Here is an 11955-nt window from a genome sequence, read left to right as displayed (position 1 = left end):
CCACCTTGGGCAAGTAGCCAAATTTCACTTGTCTCAACTTCCTCATCTGTAAAATGGAGGTAATAATACAATTGCTATGAGGAGCAAATCACTTGTCTGTCCAGGTTTGGCAAGTACTGTAATAACAATACCTAAGTGTTAGCTTTTAACATTAAGTCCAGTCTTCTTAACTTTGTTTTCACTATCATGAATCTAGGTAGGACATTTTTCCTTCCTTCCCTCCCTCCCTCCCTTCTTTCCTTCTGCTGTTATTTATTGGAAAGGGGATCTGGCCCTGTCAGGGTATGCTTAGAGCCAGCTGGTAGTGTGTGTGTTCTTGACTTTGTGAGGGAAGATTTCACAATGAGTCCAAGTGATTTTGAGGGTTTTTATTGTGTGCTTTAAAAAAAAGAAAAGAAATTGTATCATTTGGGGGGAAATTCGGAAATAACTGAAGGGGAATTAAAAAGTCCCTCGAGTAATTTCACCTATTTCTAGACAACTAAAGGCAATACTAGTACAGGGTCATCTTAAATGGAGTTCAAGGCTTGATGTTTCCTGAGCTCCCAGGCTACAAATACCTGGGAGGATTCTATTTCAGATCCATTCTTTTACTCTGAAAATTACAGCCCTTTGGCATGCCAACTTTTCATAGAAAACATCTATTATACTACCCATTGTATGTGGGTTTTGACTTCTATCTCATGCAACCTAGAGTAAGGTCTGATTTGCTAGTATCAAATATGGTTGCCTTGAGATCAAATGTGGTTTCCGAAATAACTTAGTCCCTCATTATCAGAAACCAGAAGTCACACTAACCCTCTTCTCCCTAACTGAACTTTAAGTATTTCCAAAGCCTCGTTAATTTACCACCTCAGGTATTTCCTAGTGCTAGTCTGCCTAGAAATCTGTATTCCTTTCTTTTCCCATCCCCACCGGCCTCTTTTGAGTAACTGCTCACTCTTCCATGACTACTGAGGCTTTGTTGAATGCTATTTCTCAGAGCTTCCGTAACTCCCAATGCTGCTGCTATCTAGCACTGTGAGTAGCTCCTGGTTATATTGTTCTGAGACCTTATGCATCTCATAGCTATAAACAGCAATATAGCCCCAGTATGTTAGGCTCAGTGATTAGAGCATCAGTCCACGGACTTAAGGGTCTTCGGCTCAATTTTGGTCAAGGGCATGTATCTTGGTTGCAGGCTCAATTTTGGGAGGCAACCAATCAATGTTTCTCTCTCTTTTTAAAACATTTTTATTTATTTGAGAGAGGGAGAGATGGAAATATTATAAGAATCATTGATCAGCTGCCTCCCTGCATACCCCCTACTGGGGACTGCGCCAGAAACCTGATCCTATGCCCTGACCAGGAATCGAACCTTGACCTCCTGGTTCATAAGTCAATGCTCAACCACTGAGCCACATTGGCCAAGCCACTCTATCTTAAAAAAAAAGGGGGGGGGGGGCCTCCAATCAATATAGCATAGTAGTTAAGAATGTGGCATCTGCAACCAGAATGACTAGGTTTGAACCCATCCTACCTACAACTGTGAACATAACCTGTATTCACATTTTCCAATCTGCAAAGTGGAACAATGAAAGAAGCCTGCCTCATAGGATTTTGAAGAAATAAGTTCAAGTATGTGTTAGTGTACATGTAAAATGCTTAGAACTGTGCTCATACATAGAAAGTGCCCCTAAGTGTTGGCCAGTTTTATTGAGGTCTCAGTTCATAGCACTTCTTAGGCACCCAATTATTGAATATTTACCTATTTTTATTAATCAATACGATCATTTCCAAGCAACCCTAGCTATGACTTGGTGGAGTGAGGATTTGCCTGAGCTACTCTCTACCCTTTAAAATCCCACCTGCTGTGATTTCCTTGAACACTCTATGAATAGGACAGCCTATTTCTCTCAGTTCTCTCCACTAAGCTCAACTAGGATGGTGAAAAGCAAGGGTCCAGGGGAAAGACCACTGAACCTGGACTGAGGTTCCTAGCTCTACCAACTTGCTGTGAGTCTTCAGCCTAACAGCTAAATTTTATAGGATCCTTTCCACATCCTCACTCCAATCCTGCTGTCCCCTGGACTGCTCGGTATAAAACAATGCCCTTCTCCACTACTGGTTCCAAGTCCACTTAGTCTCTAAGACATACCTTAAATGCCACTTCTTGCCCACGGTGCAGCCCGCCTCCATATTATTCCTCCCTGCTTGTAACTTACAGTTGTAAACCAAGCACTAGCATTGCAAGCTTATGCAATTATTGTTTTAGTAAATTACTTAAACTTTAGAGTACATGTGAACAAATCAACTGACATAAAATTGTTTAATAAATATACTGGAAATAAGGAATAAGAAAGCTTTAATTTAAATCAAGTAGCCCTTTCAGTTCATGTAAACTCACATGTCCAGGAATATTGTGGGCTCACAAGTAGGCAATGCTGGCATGTGACCCTTTGATTAATGTAACCTCTTTCTTCACATCCATAATTTTCCCCAAAGGGAAAGATGTTAAAAAATATTACCATTCGGGCAGAAACCGGTTTGGCTCAGTGGATAGAGCATCGGCCTGTGGACTGAAGGGTCCATGGTTCGATTCCGGTCAAGGGCATGTACATTGGTTTCGGGCACATCTCCAGTAGGGGGTGTGCAAGAGGCAGCTGGTCGATGTTTCTCTCTCATCGATGTTTCTAACTCTGTCCCTCTCTCTTCCTCTCTGTAAAAAATCAATAAAATATATATTTTTAAAAAATATTACCATTCGGGCAACATAGTGAATGATAATCAACTCAGAATATATAAGTTCTAAGCCTTTTGAAACCAAGCCATTTATATACTAATATACTCAATACAGTAACAATTTTAAAAATTTTCCAGTTATCTGAATTGATAACTTTCACTTATCACCAGGATACAATATAAGTATTAAAGTTACCAGTTACGCCTGGCCAGCATGGCTCAGTGGTTGAGTGTGGAACTATGAACCAGGGAGTCATGGTTTGATTTCCAGTCAGGGAACATGCCTGGGTTGCAGGATCAATCCCCAGTGGGTCAACCCCCAGTAAGGGGCGTGCAGGAGGCAGCTGATCAATAATTCTCTCATCATTGATGTTTCTCTTTCTCCCTCTCCCTTCCTCTCTGTAATCAATAAAAATATATTTTTTACAAAGTTACCAGCTGCACTTAATGAGTTGTCCTTGGTCAATGTTAGAATGAGGGAATGAGAAGATGACTAGGAAAAGTCATCTTGATGGAGAAAATCTGAAGACCCTGTATCATACTTCTGCACAAATGTATAACCACTGCAGAGGATTTGGGGAAGGGTCCCAGAAGCAAAGGGCTGTTTTACATATTACTCAATTTTGATAATAATTTAGACAAACCAACCAGGTAGGAGAAAAGCTAGGGAATGAAGAAGTTGCAAATAGCTTAGATCGGTGGTTCTTAACCTTTCTAAAGCCGCGACCCTTTAATACATTTTGTCATGTTGTGGTGATCCCCAACCATAAAATTATTTTCATTGCTACTTCATAACTGTAATTTTGCTAGCTATGAATCGTAATGTAAATATCTGTGTTTTCCAATGGTCATAAGCTCTACAGCAGCAGTTTTCAACCTATGGGACCCACAGGTTGAGAACCGCTAGCAGGGTCAGACCATCGGAAAACACATAGTATTTACATTACAATTCATAACAGTAGCAAAATTACAATTATGAAACAGCAACGAAAATAATTTTATGGTTGGGGATCACAACATGAGAAACTGTATTAAAGGGTTTTGGCATTAAAAAGGTTGAGAACCACTGGCTTAGATGAACTTGAGTTTCTAACCAATAAATATACTAAAAAAGAAAGCTTTAAGATTATGTCACCTTCAAATGAGAAGCCTGCTGGTTATTTGTGGCTCTGGAGATGAATCTTTCCTTTAACCTTCCTTCTTAAAAAAAAAAAAAAAAGAGAGAGAGGGAGAGCATCTTCCTAGATATTTTGCATGAAGAATCTGTTAATCCAGGAAGCAAACATGTACACAATTGGGACCTCTTATTGAAAATGTAGGCAAAAATGGTCGTCACAGTGCCCACCAGGATGGCAAAGCCCAAGGCCTCCAGGAAGTAGTAGGAGTAGCACAAACTGAACAAGGAGGCCCTGAAGTGAGATGCCAGATTAGTGCCTAAAACACTGAAAGACAAAACCATCAGTCTGGATCAACAGAATAATCCAAAATCCATCACAATGGAACACACCTTTTAGACATGCACATATGTAGTTTGTGATCTGTGGCACATGTAAAAATTAGAAAAACAGCTATTACAGAAGCCCATGAAGAACAGTGGGGATACGGTAATTGCTCTTACACGGTTATAGCTTCCCTTCATCTAACCTTTCATCTTACTAACCTTAAGTGTTCACTCTTCAAAGAGGATCTTTTCATTTCTTTTGAGTAAACATTAGCCAGCTGCTCCCCCGAGTACACATGGGTGAGACCTTAATGGAAAAACAATATAAAGACAATCTAATAGTATCGTTAAGTTTCAACCCAAGAGGAATAGTTAGCAGTAGTAATGATTGAGTTATACGATCACTCCTTTCTCTCCATCCCACACCCCCATCACCACCAGAGGGTGAATTAGTGAGGGCAGGGATAAACTGGTACAAGGCCCACTATGCATAACCTGCCCCAACTCTATTCTGGGAAAGAAAACCCCTTAACTGCCAATACAGAAAACACTGCAGCTTCAACAGGACCAATACTCACTTGTCAAGATATGAGGCTGTATTTACAATTTTATTATTTTTTATCCCAAAAATACATATAAATGAAAACCTGCTCTTCAAATGCAGGTTGCGTTTACCTATCATGTAGCATTACATTTACATCACAAAACATCCTCATATGAAAATCAGTTGCAGCTCTTTCACACACAATTAGATACATATTCACACTATATATATATATGTAAGTAGTTATGAATTATCTACTTACACAGACTCCTTTAGTGGAAAATTAGGAAATTCCCATGCTTTCCAGCCTTGGGAAGGTAAATAGATGTTTTTAAAAAGATGAAACATATAAACTACACAACCTCCTTTAGACATGTACACAAGTTGTTAGAAAAATGCAAGGACCCTGCCACATAAATAATAGTGTGTTTCTCAAAAAGAGAAAGAGATTAACAGTTGAATAAAAATGCAAAGTTGAAGAGTAAGATGGTCAAAATTGTTCTGTACATGCTCCATGGAGACACCAGAATTCTCACAGGAAACAGATCCTCGATGCACCTCAGCCTCTCGTGGCATTAGACCGGCCCCCACTGGCAGTAGTCATGGTGATCTTCCTGGACAGTCAAATGCTTAATCAGGCTCCTTAAAGCATCTGTTTAAGTCCAACAGTCAATAATGAGGTCATGTGGTAAATTCCCACCCCCCAAAAAAGAAGTGCAAAATCAACTTCTGTGACTCAAGAGCTCAACCAGGTCAAAGCTTTGGTATATACAGGAGGCTGTTTTGGTGAGAACCAAAGCTTAGAAAGATTCTGTTAAGGGATTTGCCCCAGAGAAAAAAAACAAAAAACAAACCCAGTCCACAAAGCCTATAAATAAAGTAACTGTACAAAGAGAAGCCACAATTCCCCTTTAGATAAGGGTTTATAGTTTCCTAGGCAGCAGTTCCGAAAGCACCAACGAAAGCCACAATGCTTCTACGAGAATACAACGTACGTATTGGTGAGACTGCTCTGAAAACATATGCCCACAGGCAAGTGGGTGATGGGCCACAGAAAGGTTTAAACAAACACGTGTTTTCTTACATTATAACATAAGCTGGTCAGCAACGAGGAGAGACTTAAGGCAATAAGAGGCATTACAAGAGCGCCCGGTGCTCTTGAGTCAATCACAAAGCCTTCGCAGAGAGGAAAGGTCTCTCGAGAGTTTGGGTTGTTTATTAGTTTGCTAGCTGTCAGATACTTCCTCCTCCTCCTCCTCATCCTCGTCCTCTTTCCTGTCTACTTCAGAGGTGTCAGAGGACTCATGAAGCAGAACATACTCTCTGCTGCTGAACCCAAATTTAAGTACATCTTTTTCCTTCAGTTCGTAGTATCTCTGTGGCTCAATGCGCTTGTTATTCAAGAACGTTCCATTGCCTGAGCCAAGGTCAATGATGTAGGGCTTCACCCTGCGGCCAACTGTCCCATCAGCACGGGTGTATTCCACAAGCCTAGAAGAGATAAGAGAGAAACCTAAGGGGGTGAGGGTAGGTAGAGGAGGATATAGGGTGGATAATGATGAGGGGAGATTTGGCATAGGGTGATAAATGCACAATACAATATATAGATGATGTATTATAGAATTGTACACCTGAAACCTTTAATTTTATTAACCAACTAGAGGCCCGGCACAGGAAATTCGTAGAGGGGGTAGGGGGTGTCCCTCCACCCGGCCTGCACCTTCAAAATCTGGGAGCCCTCAGGGGATGTCTGACTGCCAGCTTAGGGCAGCTCCCCACTGCTGTGCTCACCAGCCATAAGCCCGACTTCTGGATGAGCAGCACTCTCCCTGTGCGAGTGCACTGACTACCAGGGGGCAGCTCCTGTGTGTCTGCCCCCTGGTGGTCAGTGCACATAATAGTGACTGGTTGTTCCGCTGTTGGTCGATTTGCATATTAGCTTTTTATTATATAGGATGTCACCCAATAAGTTCAATATAAAAAAAAAACGAGAGAAAAATGTGGGCCAGATCTTGCTTCAGATCATCCAGCTTTTTGTTAACACTGTCTACATGTGGTAAATACCTGGCTTCAATACAGCTCCAGTTCAAACTCTAAGAAAGAAGGAGAAAATACGCCCTTAAATCTAGAAATTAGGAGCAAGTTAAATAATACTTAGTAAAAAGGTGAGACCTACTTGGGACAGGAAATTCATGGTAGATCAAAAGCTTAAAATATAGTCCCTACCAGGTAGTTTATTTGGTTAGAGCATTGTCCTCATATGTGAGGGTCATGTGTTCCATCCCCAATCAGGTTACGTATATAAGAATTAACCAATGAATGGATAAATAAATGGAACAACAAATCAATGTTTCTCACTCCTCTCTCTAAAATCAATCAATAGCCCTAACCAGTTTGGCTCAGTGGAAGAGAGTTGGCTATGGACTAAAGGATCCTAGGTTCGATTCCAGTCAAGGGCATGTACCTTGGTTGCAAGCACATACCCAGTAGGGAGTGTGCAGGAGGCAGCTGATCGATGTTTCTCATTGGTGTGTCTAACTCTCTATCGCTCTCCCTTTCTCTCTGTAAAAAATCAATAAAATATATTTATAAATAAATAATAAACTTTCCATAATTATGAAAATTTTGGGGTTGTTTATAATTAAAATAATGTTTCTTTCACCTATATTTCAACTTATTTTATCTCCCATCCCAAAGGGAATAAAGCAGATTTAGACTTCAAAGTTAAGGGCACTTGCCAAAGCTGGTTTGGCTCAGTGGACAGAGCATCTACCTATGGACTGAAGGGTCCCAGGTTCAATTCCGGTCAAGGGCATGTACCTTGGCTTCGGGCACATCCCCAGTGGGGGGTGTTCAGGAGGCAGCTGATTGATGTTTCTCTCTCATCAATGTTTCTGGCTTCCTCTCTGTAAAAATATCAATAAAATGTATTAAAATATATATTTAAAAAAAAGTTAAGGGCACTAGATTTGAGCCAGATTTCTATTATGGGGACCACTTACTAGTCAAGTCACATGGCTTTGCTGAACATTAATCTTCTCACCTGTCAGATGGGGACATTAGTACCTATGCTATTCGCAGGACTGATGGGAGGATCAAATAATAGCAGATGTACTATGCAAACTGTCAAGATACAGACACAGCCAACACCTTTTCAATTATATTTCCATTTAACTCTCGTAACAACCCTGTGAAGTAGGTAGAAACTGAGGCCAGAGAGTGGCTTGTCCCAGGTCAAACACTTGGCAAGTGGCAGTGGCAGGATTCCCAACACCAAGTTCAATGCTCCTATACAAATATAAGTAATTATCTAAAAGGTAATTAGATTAATACTCCTTAAGACGAATATTAGATATGAGGTATGGATTCTTTTGCATATACATGCCCACAAAACTTAGTAATCCTGAGACACTAGCTTCTGCTCACACTTGAGTTCCTTTCTGCAAATGTACTTACCTATACTGAAAGACCGCGTGCTGCTTGGAACAAGAGGGATGATCGATTGGAATGTCTGCAATACGGCGGTGTCGCCCCAGGAGGTAAGCGCTTTGTCGATGAATGTACATGATTGGAAGCACTTCATCATTTTTAAATGGGTAGAGACGCCACCGTTTTTTAGGGATACGTGCTTCGGGGGGCTCGCTGTATTTAATGACTACACCTCGGAAGGTGTTTGTGTCCTCAAGAAGTGCCCCAGAAAGTTCAAAGCTTGGCTTTTCCTTGACGGGAACCTCTTTGCTTTTGCTGTTGCCACCAGATGGAGGAACCAACTCCTGAGACTCATTACCACTGGTACTGCCTTCATTCTTTTGGCGATGCTCCCGCCTTCGGGCATTATAAAACTCCCGCTCTGCTTCCTGAGCCGGCAGGTTCTGAAGGTCTCGATCACGTCCCTGAGCCGGCCCACTCCCAGGTCTCTCGTTAGAGGTTCTCCTCTGGTGGGAGTGACTCCTGTGCCTGCCTCGGTCACTACTCCTGGCTCGCCTGTGTTCCTGTCCCGATGATTCCCGGTGCTGCCGATCTTCCCGTTCTCTCCGGGGTGGATGATCCTCACGTTCCTGAAATTTGAGCAGACTCAGTATATTCAAGACAATCCAAAATCTACAAACAAGCTACATTCAAAAAGTCATTTTTTATTTGGACTTTGGCATTCAAGAGCAAAATGCTGCCTAGCCAGGTTGCCTCTGTGGTTGAGCTTCGGCCTATGAACTAGGTCATAATGGTTCAATTCCCAGACAGGGCATATGCCCAGGCTATAGACTCAATCCCCAGTTGATCAATGATTCTCATCATTGATGTTTCTATTTCTCTCCCCATCTCCCTTCCTCTCAGAAATAAAAAAAATACATATATTTTTAAGAATGCAAAATGCCCCACAGAAATAAGATTATCAGTGGGTATTATGTTTCCACGCAAGGCCACACTGTGTATCCCATGTTGTTGCTCAATTATAGCTCTAACAGTGCCAGTCCATGTTCAGAGCCCTAGAAACAACTAAAAAGAGATCATATACAGAAAATAGAACTAACAAAGAGAGCTAACTAATCACAAACAGGATAAATGTGTAAAGAGAAAGCTATCTTTCTCACATTTCAACAGTAACAAAAATATATTATTCAATACCTAGGAATATGCTTAAGAAATATGTAAGATCTGCCTGGGATCAATTGGTTGAAGCGGCAACCCCTGCACCAGAAGATAGATCCCATTTGATTCCCTGTCAGGGCATATTTTTACGTCTTGACTATATAGAGGTCACCATTTCCAGAAACAAGACAGAGTATATGTCTATACTAGTTTTACAACTACAGGCGTATATTCTTTCATTCAACAAAAAATTCACCCGTTTTGAGAAAATCCCATTGCAGATACAAGTGATTACATGCATAAGACTTTAGCAATGGTGAGAACAGGCTCTAGATTCAGACCCTGCACCAAAACATCTCAATCCACTTACCTGCTTCACTTTGACTGTTGAGTGGTGAGGACTTCGGCTTCTGTTACTCCGAGGAGACTTGCTTCTTCTCCCTGAGGACTTTTTCTTTTTGGCTGGGGATCTGTTAAAAGAATGGTACACGAAGGATTTTATCTCCATTTCCCTCCCCCATGTAAATTACCTTCAAATATCAGGCTTACCTACCATACAGACTTCACATTTGTGAAGGTCTCTGCTTTTCTCACTGTAGGAGTCAGGAACTTCGCCTTCCTAGCCCACGGTCTCCCCTGAGTTCCAGACCCACAGACATAACTGCCTACCAAACCTTCTCACACTTAGATAACATAACTCTTGATTCCCAACCCTCAAAACTTTTCCTCTCTCAGTCTTTGCCATGTCAGTGTCACCACCCTCCACCCTGCTCAAGCCAAAAACCTAGAAGTCATCCTTGATCCTTTTTCCCCTCACCAGCAGCGCCCACACCCCTTCCCCACAGTCACATTCAATCCATCAGCAAGTCCTCTCCCTCCCTCTCCTACCTCATTCCAACCATTCCTTTTGATCACCACACTGGATTTTTTTCTATTTCTAAAACAATCACAATTGTCCTGGCCAGGTATCTCAAGTGGTTAGTGTGTCATCCAAATACACCAAGGTTGCAGGTTCCATCCCAGCCAGGGCACATACAAGAATCAACCACACCGAAGCCGGTTTGGCTCAGTGGATAGAGCATCGGCCTGCGGACTGAAAGGTCCTGGGTTCGATTCCGGTCAAGGGCATGTACCTTGGTTGCTGGCACTTCCCCATTGGGTTTCAGGAAGCAGCTGATCGATGCTTCTCTCTCATCGATGTTTCTAGCTTTCTATCCCTCTCTCTTCCTCTCTGTAAAAAATAAAAAATAAAAAAATAAAAAAACTCAATAAAACATATTTTAAAAAATTAACCACTGTATGCATAAATAATCGGAACAACAAATCGATGTTTCTTTCTCTCTCTCTCTCTCTCACCCTCTCTCAAAAATCAATCAATAAAAATAAATAAGATTATCACAACTGATTCCATTACAGATTCTTTGCACACACTGTTTCCCCTGCCTGGGTCCTTACAAGGTCAAATTAATCTTATCATTCAGGTCCGCTCAAATGGCACCTTTTCAATGCGGCTTCTCCCACTTCCCTGCAAACTTTATCACATTAAATATTATAACCTATTCGTAATACTTGTTATAAACAAACTTTTTTTTATTTGCTAGTCATTTTGTCTCAGGGTCATAGGACATCAATTCAAGAGGGTAATGTCCATCTTACATTTTATTTTATTTTATTTTATTTTATTTTATTTTATTTTAGAGAGAGGGAGGAAGAGAAGGGGAGGGAACAAAGGTAAGGGGGTAGGGAAGGAAGAGAGAGACATCGATTTGTTGTTCCACTTACTTATACTATTCACTGGTTGGTTCTTGTTTGTGCCCTGACCCGGATCCAGCGGGAACCACACGAGGCTCTAACTAACCGAGCTGTCGGGTCCCGTTTTCAGCCTCAGTACCCAGGGCAGCCTTCGGCACATAACAGGTATTCAGTAAAACTTTGTGGAATGAATAAATGAACCCGTCTAGCAAGAGACAACCCTAGGCGCTCCAAGTGGAAACCTTTTGGGGCCGATCATTAGAGACACCGCCCACACTCTATTTGCAGGCAGACGAGGAAAACCTTCCATTTCAACTTATAAAAGGATCCTTGCTGGCCGCTAAGTGCTGGGCACACAGGCATAAAGAGGTGGGATCCTGTTCATTAGGCCCCTAACGCCCAGCGACAACGCCAGGAACAAGTAAACAATAACACCAGCCCCGCCGCTACTTCCACCGCCGTCCGATTCAGCCCAAGCCGCTGCGCTCTGCATTCTAGGGGTGTGTGTGTGTGTGTGTCTGAGGCTGGCCGGCCCGCCGCGGCGGCTCCCCACTTACCGGCTACGTCTCTGCGCTCGGTTCCCGCGGTGACCGGGGCGGCCAGGCTCGCTGGCTGGCGGGGACGCGCTGCCGCCGGAGTCCGGGCGGCGGTGAGCGGGAGGCGCGGCCTCCGGGCTGAGGCGTTCCTGCTTCACCACCACCATCGCCGCCGCCGCCACCGCCGCCACGTCCTCGTCCCGGTGCCGGCGCCGGCTGCCCCGCTCCCGCTCGCTCTTCACCTCTTTCATGATGAGATGTCCACGGAGCGTAGGGAAAACTCGGCCGTTGCGCTCCCCTCGCAGAAAGGAAGTGACGTGCCGGAGCCCCGGACTTCCGCTCTGGAAGTACACGCTCTCCCAGAAACCCTCGCG

At 42.7% G+C, this 11955-nt stretch overlaps 1 protein-coding gene across 1 annotated transcript; it reads right to left on the bottom strand.

The window, feature by feature from the left end:
• Positions 1 to 4754: 4754 nt before the first annotated feature.
• On the bottom strand, positions 4755 to 11913 carry SNIP1 (Smad nuclear interacting protein 1). Its single transcript, XM_036447355.2, has 4 exons — positions 11603 to 11913; positions 9664 to 9763; positions 8163 to 8764; positions 4755 to 6197 (listed from the first exon to the last, which is right to left on the bottom strand). Exons 1-4 carry the CDS (start codon positions 11830 to 11832, stop codon positions 5933 to 5935), a joined length of 1197 nt encoding a protein of 398 aa, XP_036303248.1. The 5' UTR covers positions 11833 to 11913; the 3' UTR covers positions 4755 to 5932.
• Positions 11914 to 11955: the final 42 nt, after the last annotated feature.

This window comes from Pipistrellus kuhlii, unplaced genomic scaffold, assembly GCF_014108245.1.
Source record: "Pipistrellus kuhlii isolate mPipKuh1 unplaced genomic scaffold, mPipKuh1.p scaffold_m20_p_2, whole genome shotgun sequence".
Classification (NCBI taxonomy): Eukaryota; Metazoa; Chordata; class Mammalia; order Chiroptera; family Vespertilionidae; genus Pipistrellus; species Pipistrellus kuhlii.
The sequence above is the reverse complement of the archived record's forward strand: the minus strand, read 5'-3'. Positions and strand labels throughout refer to the sequence as shown.

Excerpts from the sequence above, each read along its gene's own strand:
- SNIP1 (XM_036447355.2), bottom strand. The coding sequence starts at position 11,832 with ATGAAAGAGGTGAAGAGCGAGCGGGAGCGGGGCAGCCGGCGCCGGCAC. Across the intron at positions 8,765-9,663 it reads CAACAGTCAAAGTGAAGCAG|GAACGTGAGGATCATCCACC; the intron begins GTAAGTGGATTG and ends CTCAAATTTCAG. Across the intron at positions 6,198-8,162 it reads CACGCGGTCTTTCAGTATAG|GCTTGTGGAATACACCCGTG; the intron begins GTAAGTACATTT and ends TATCTCTTCTAG.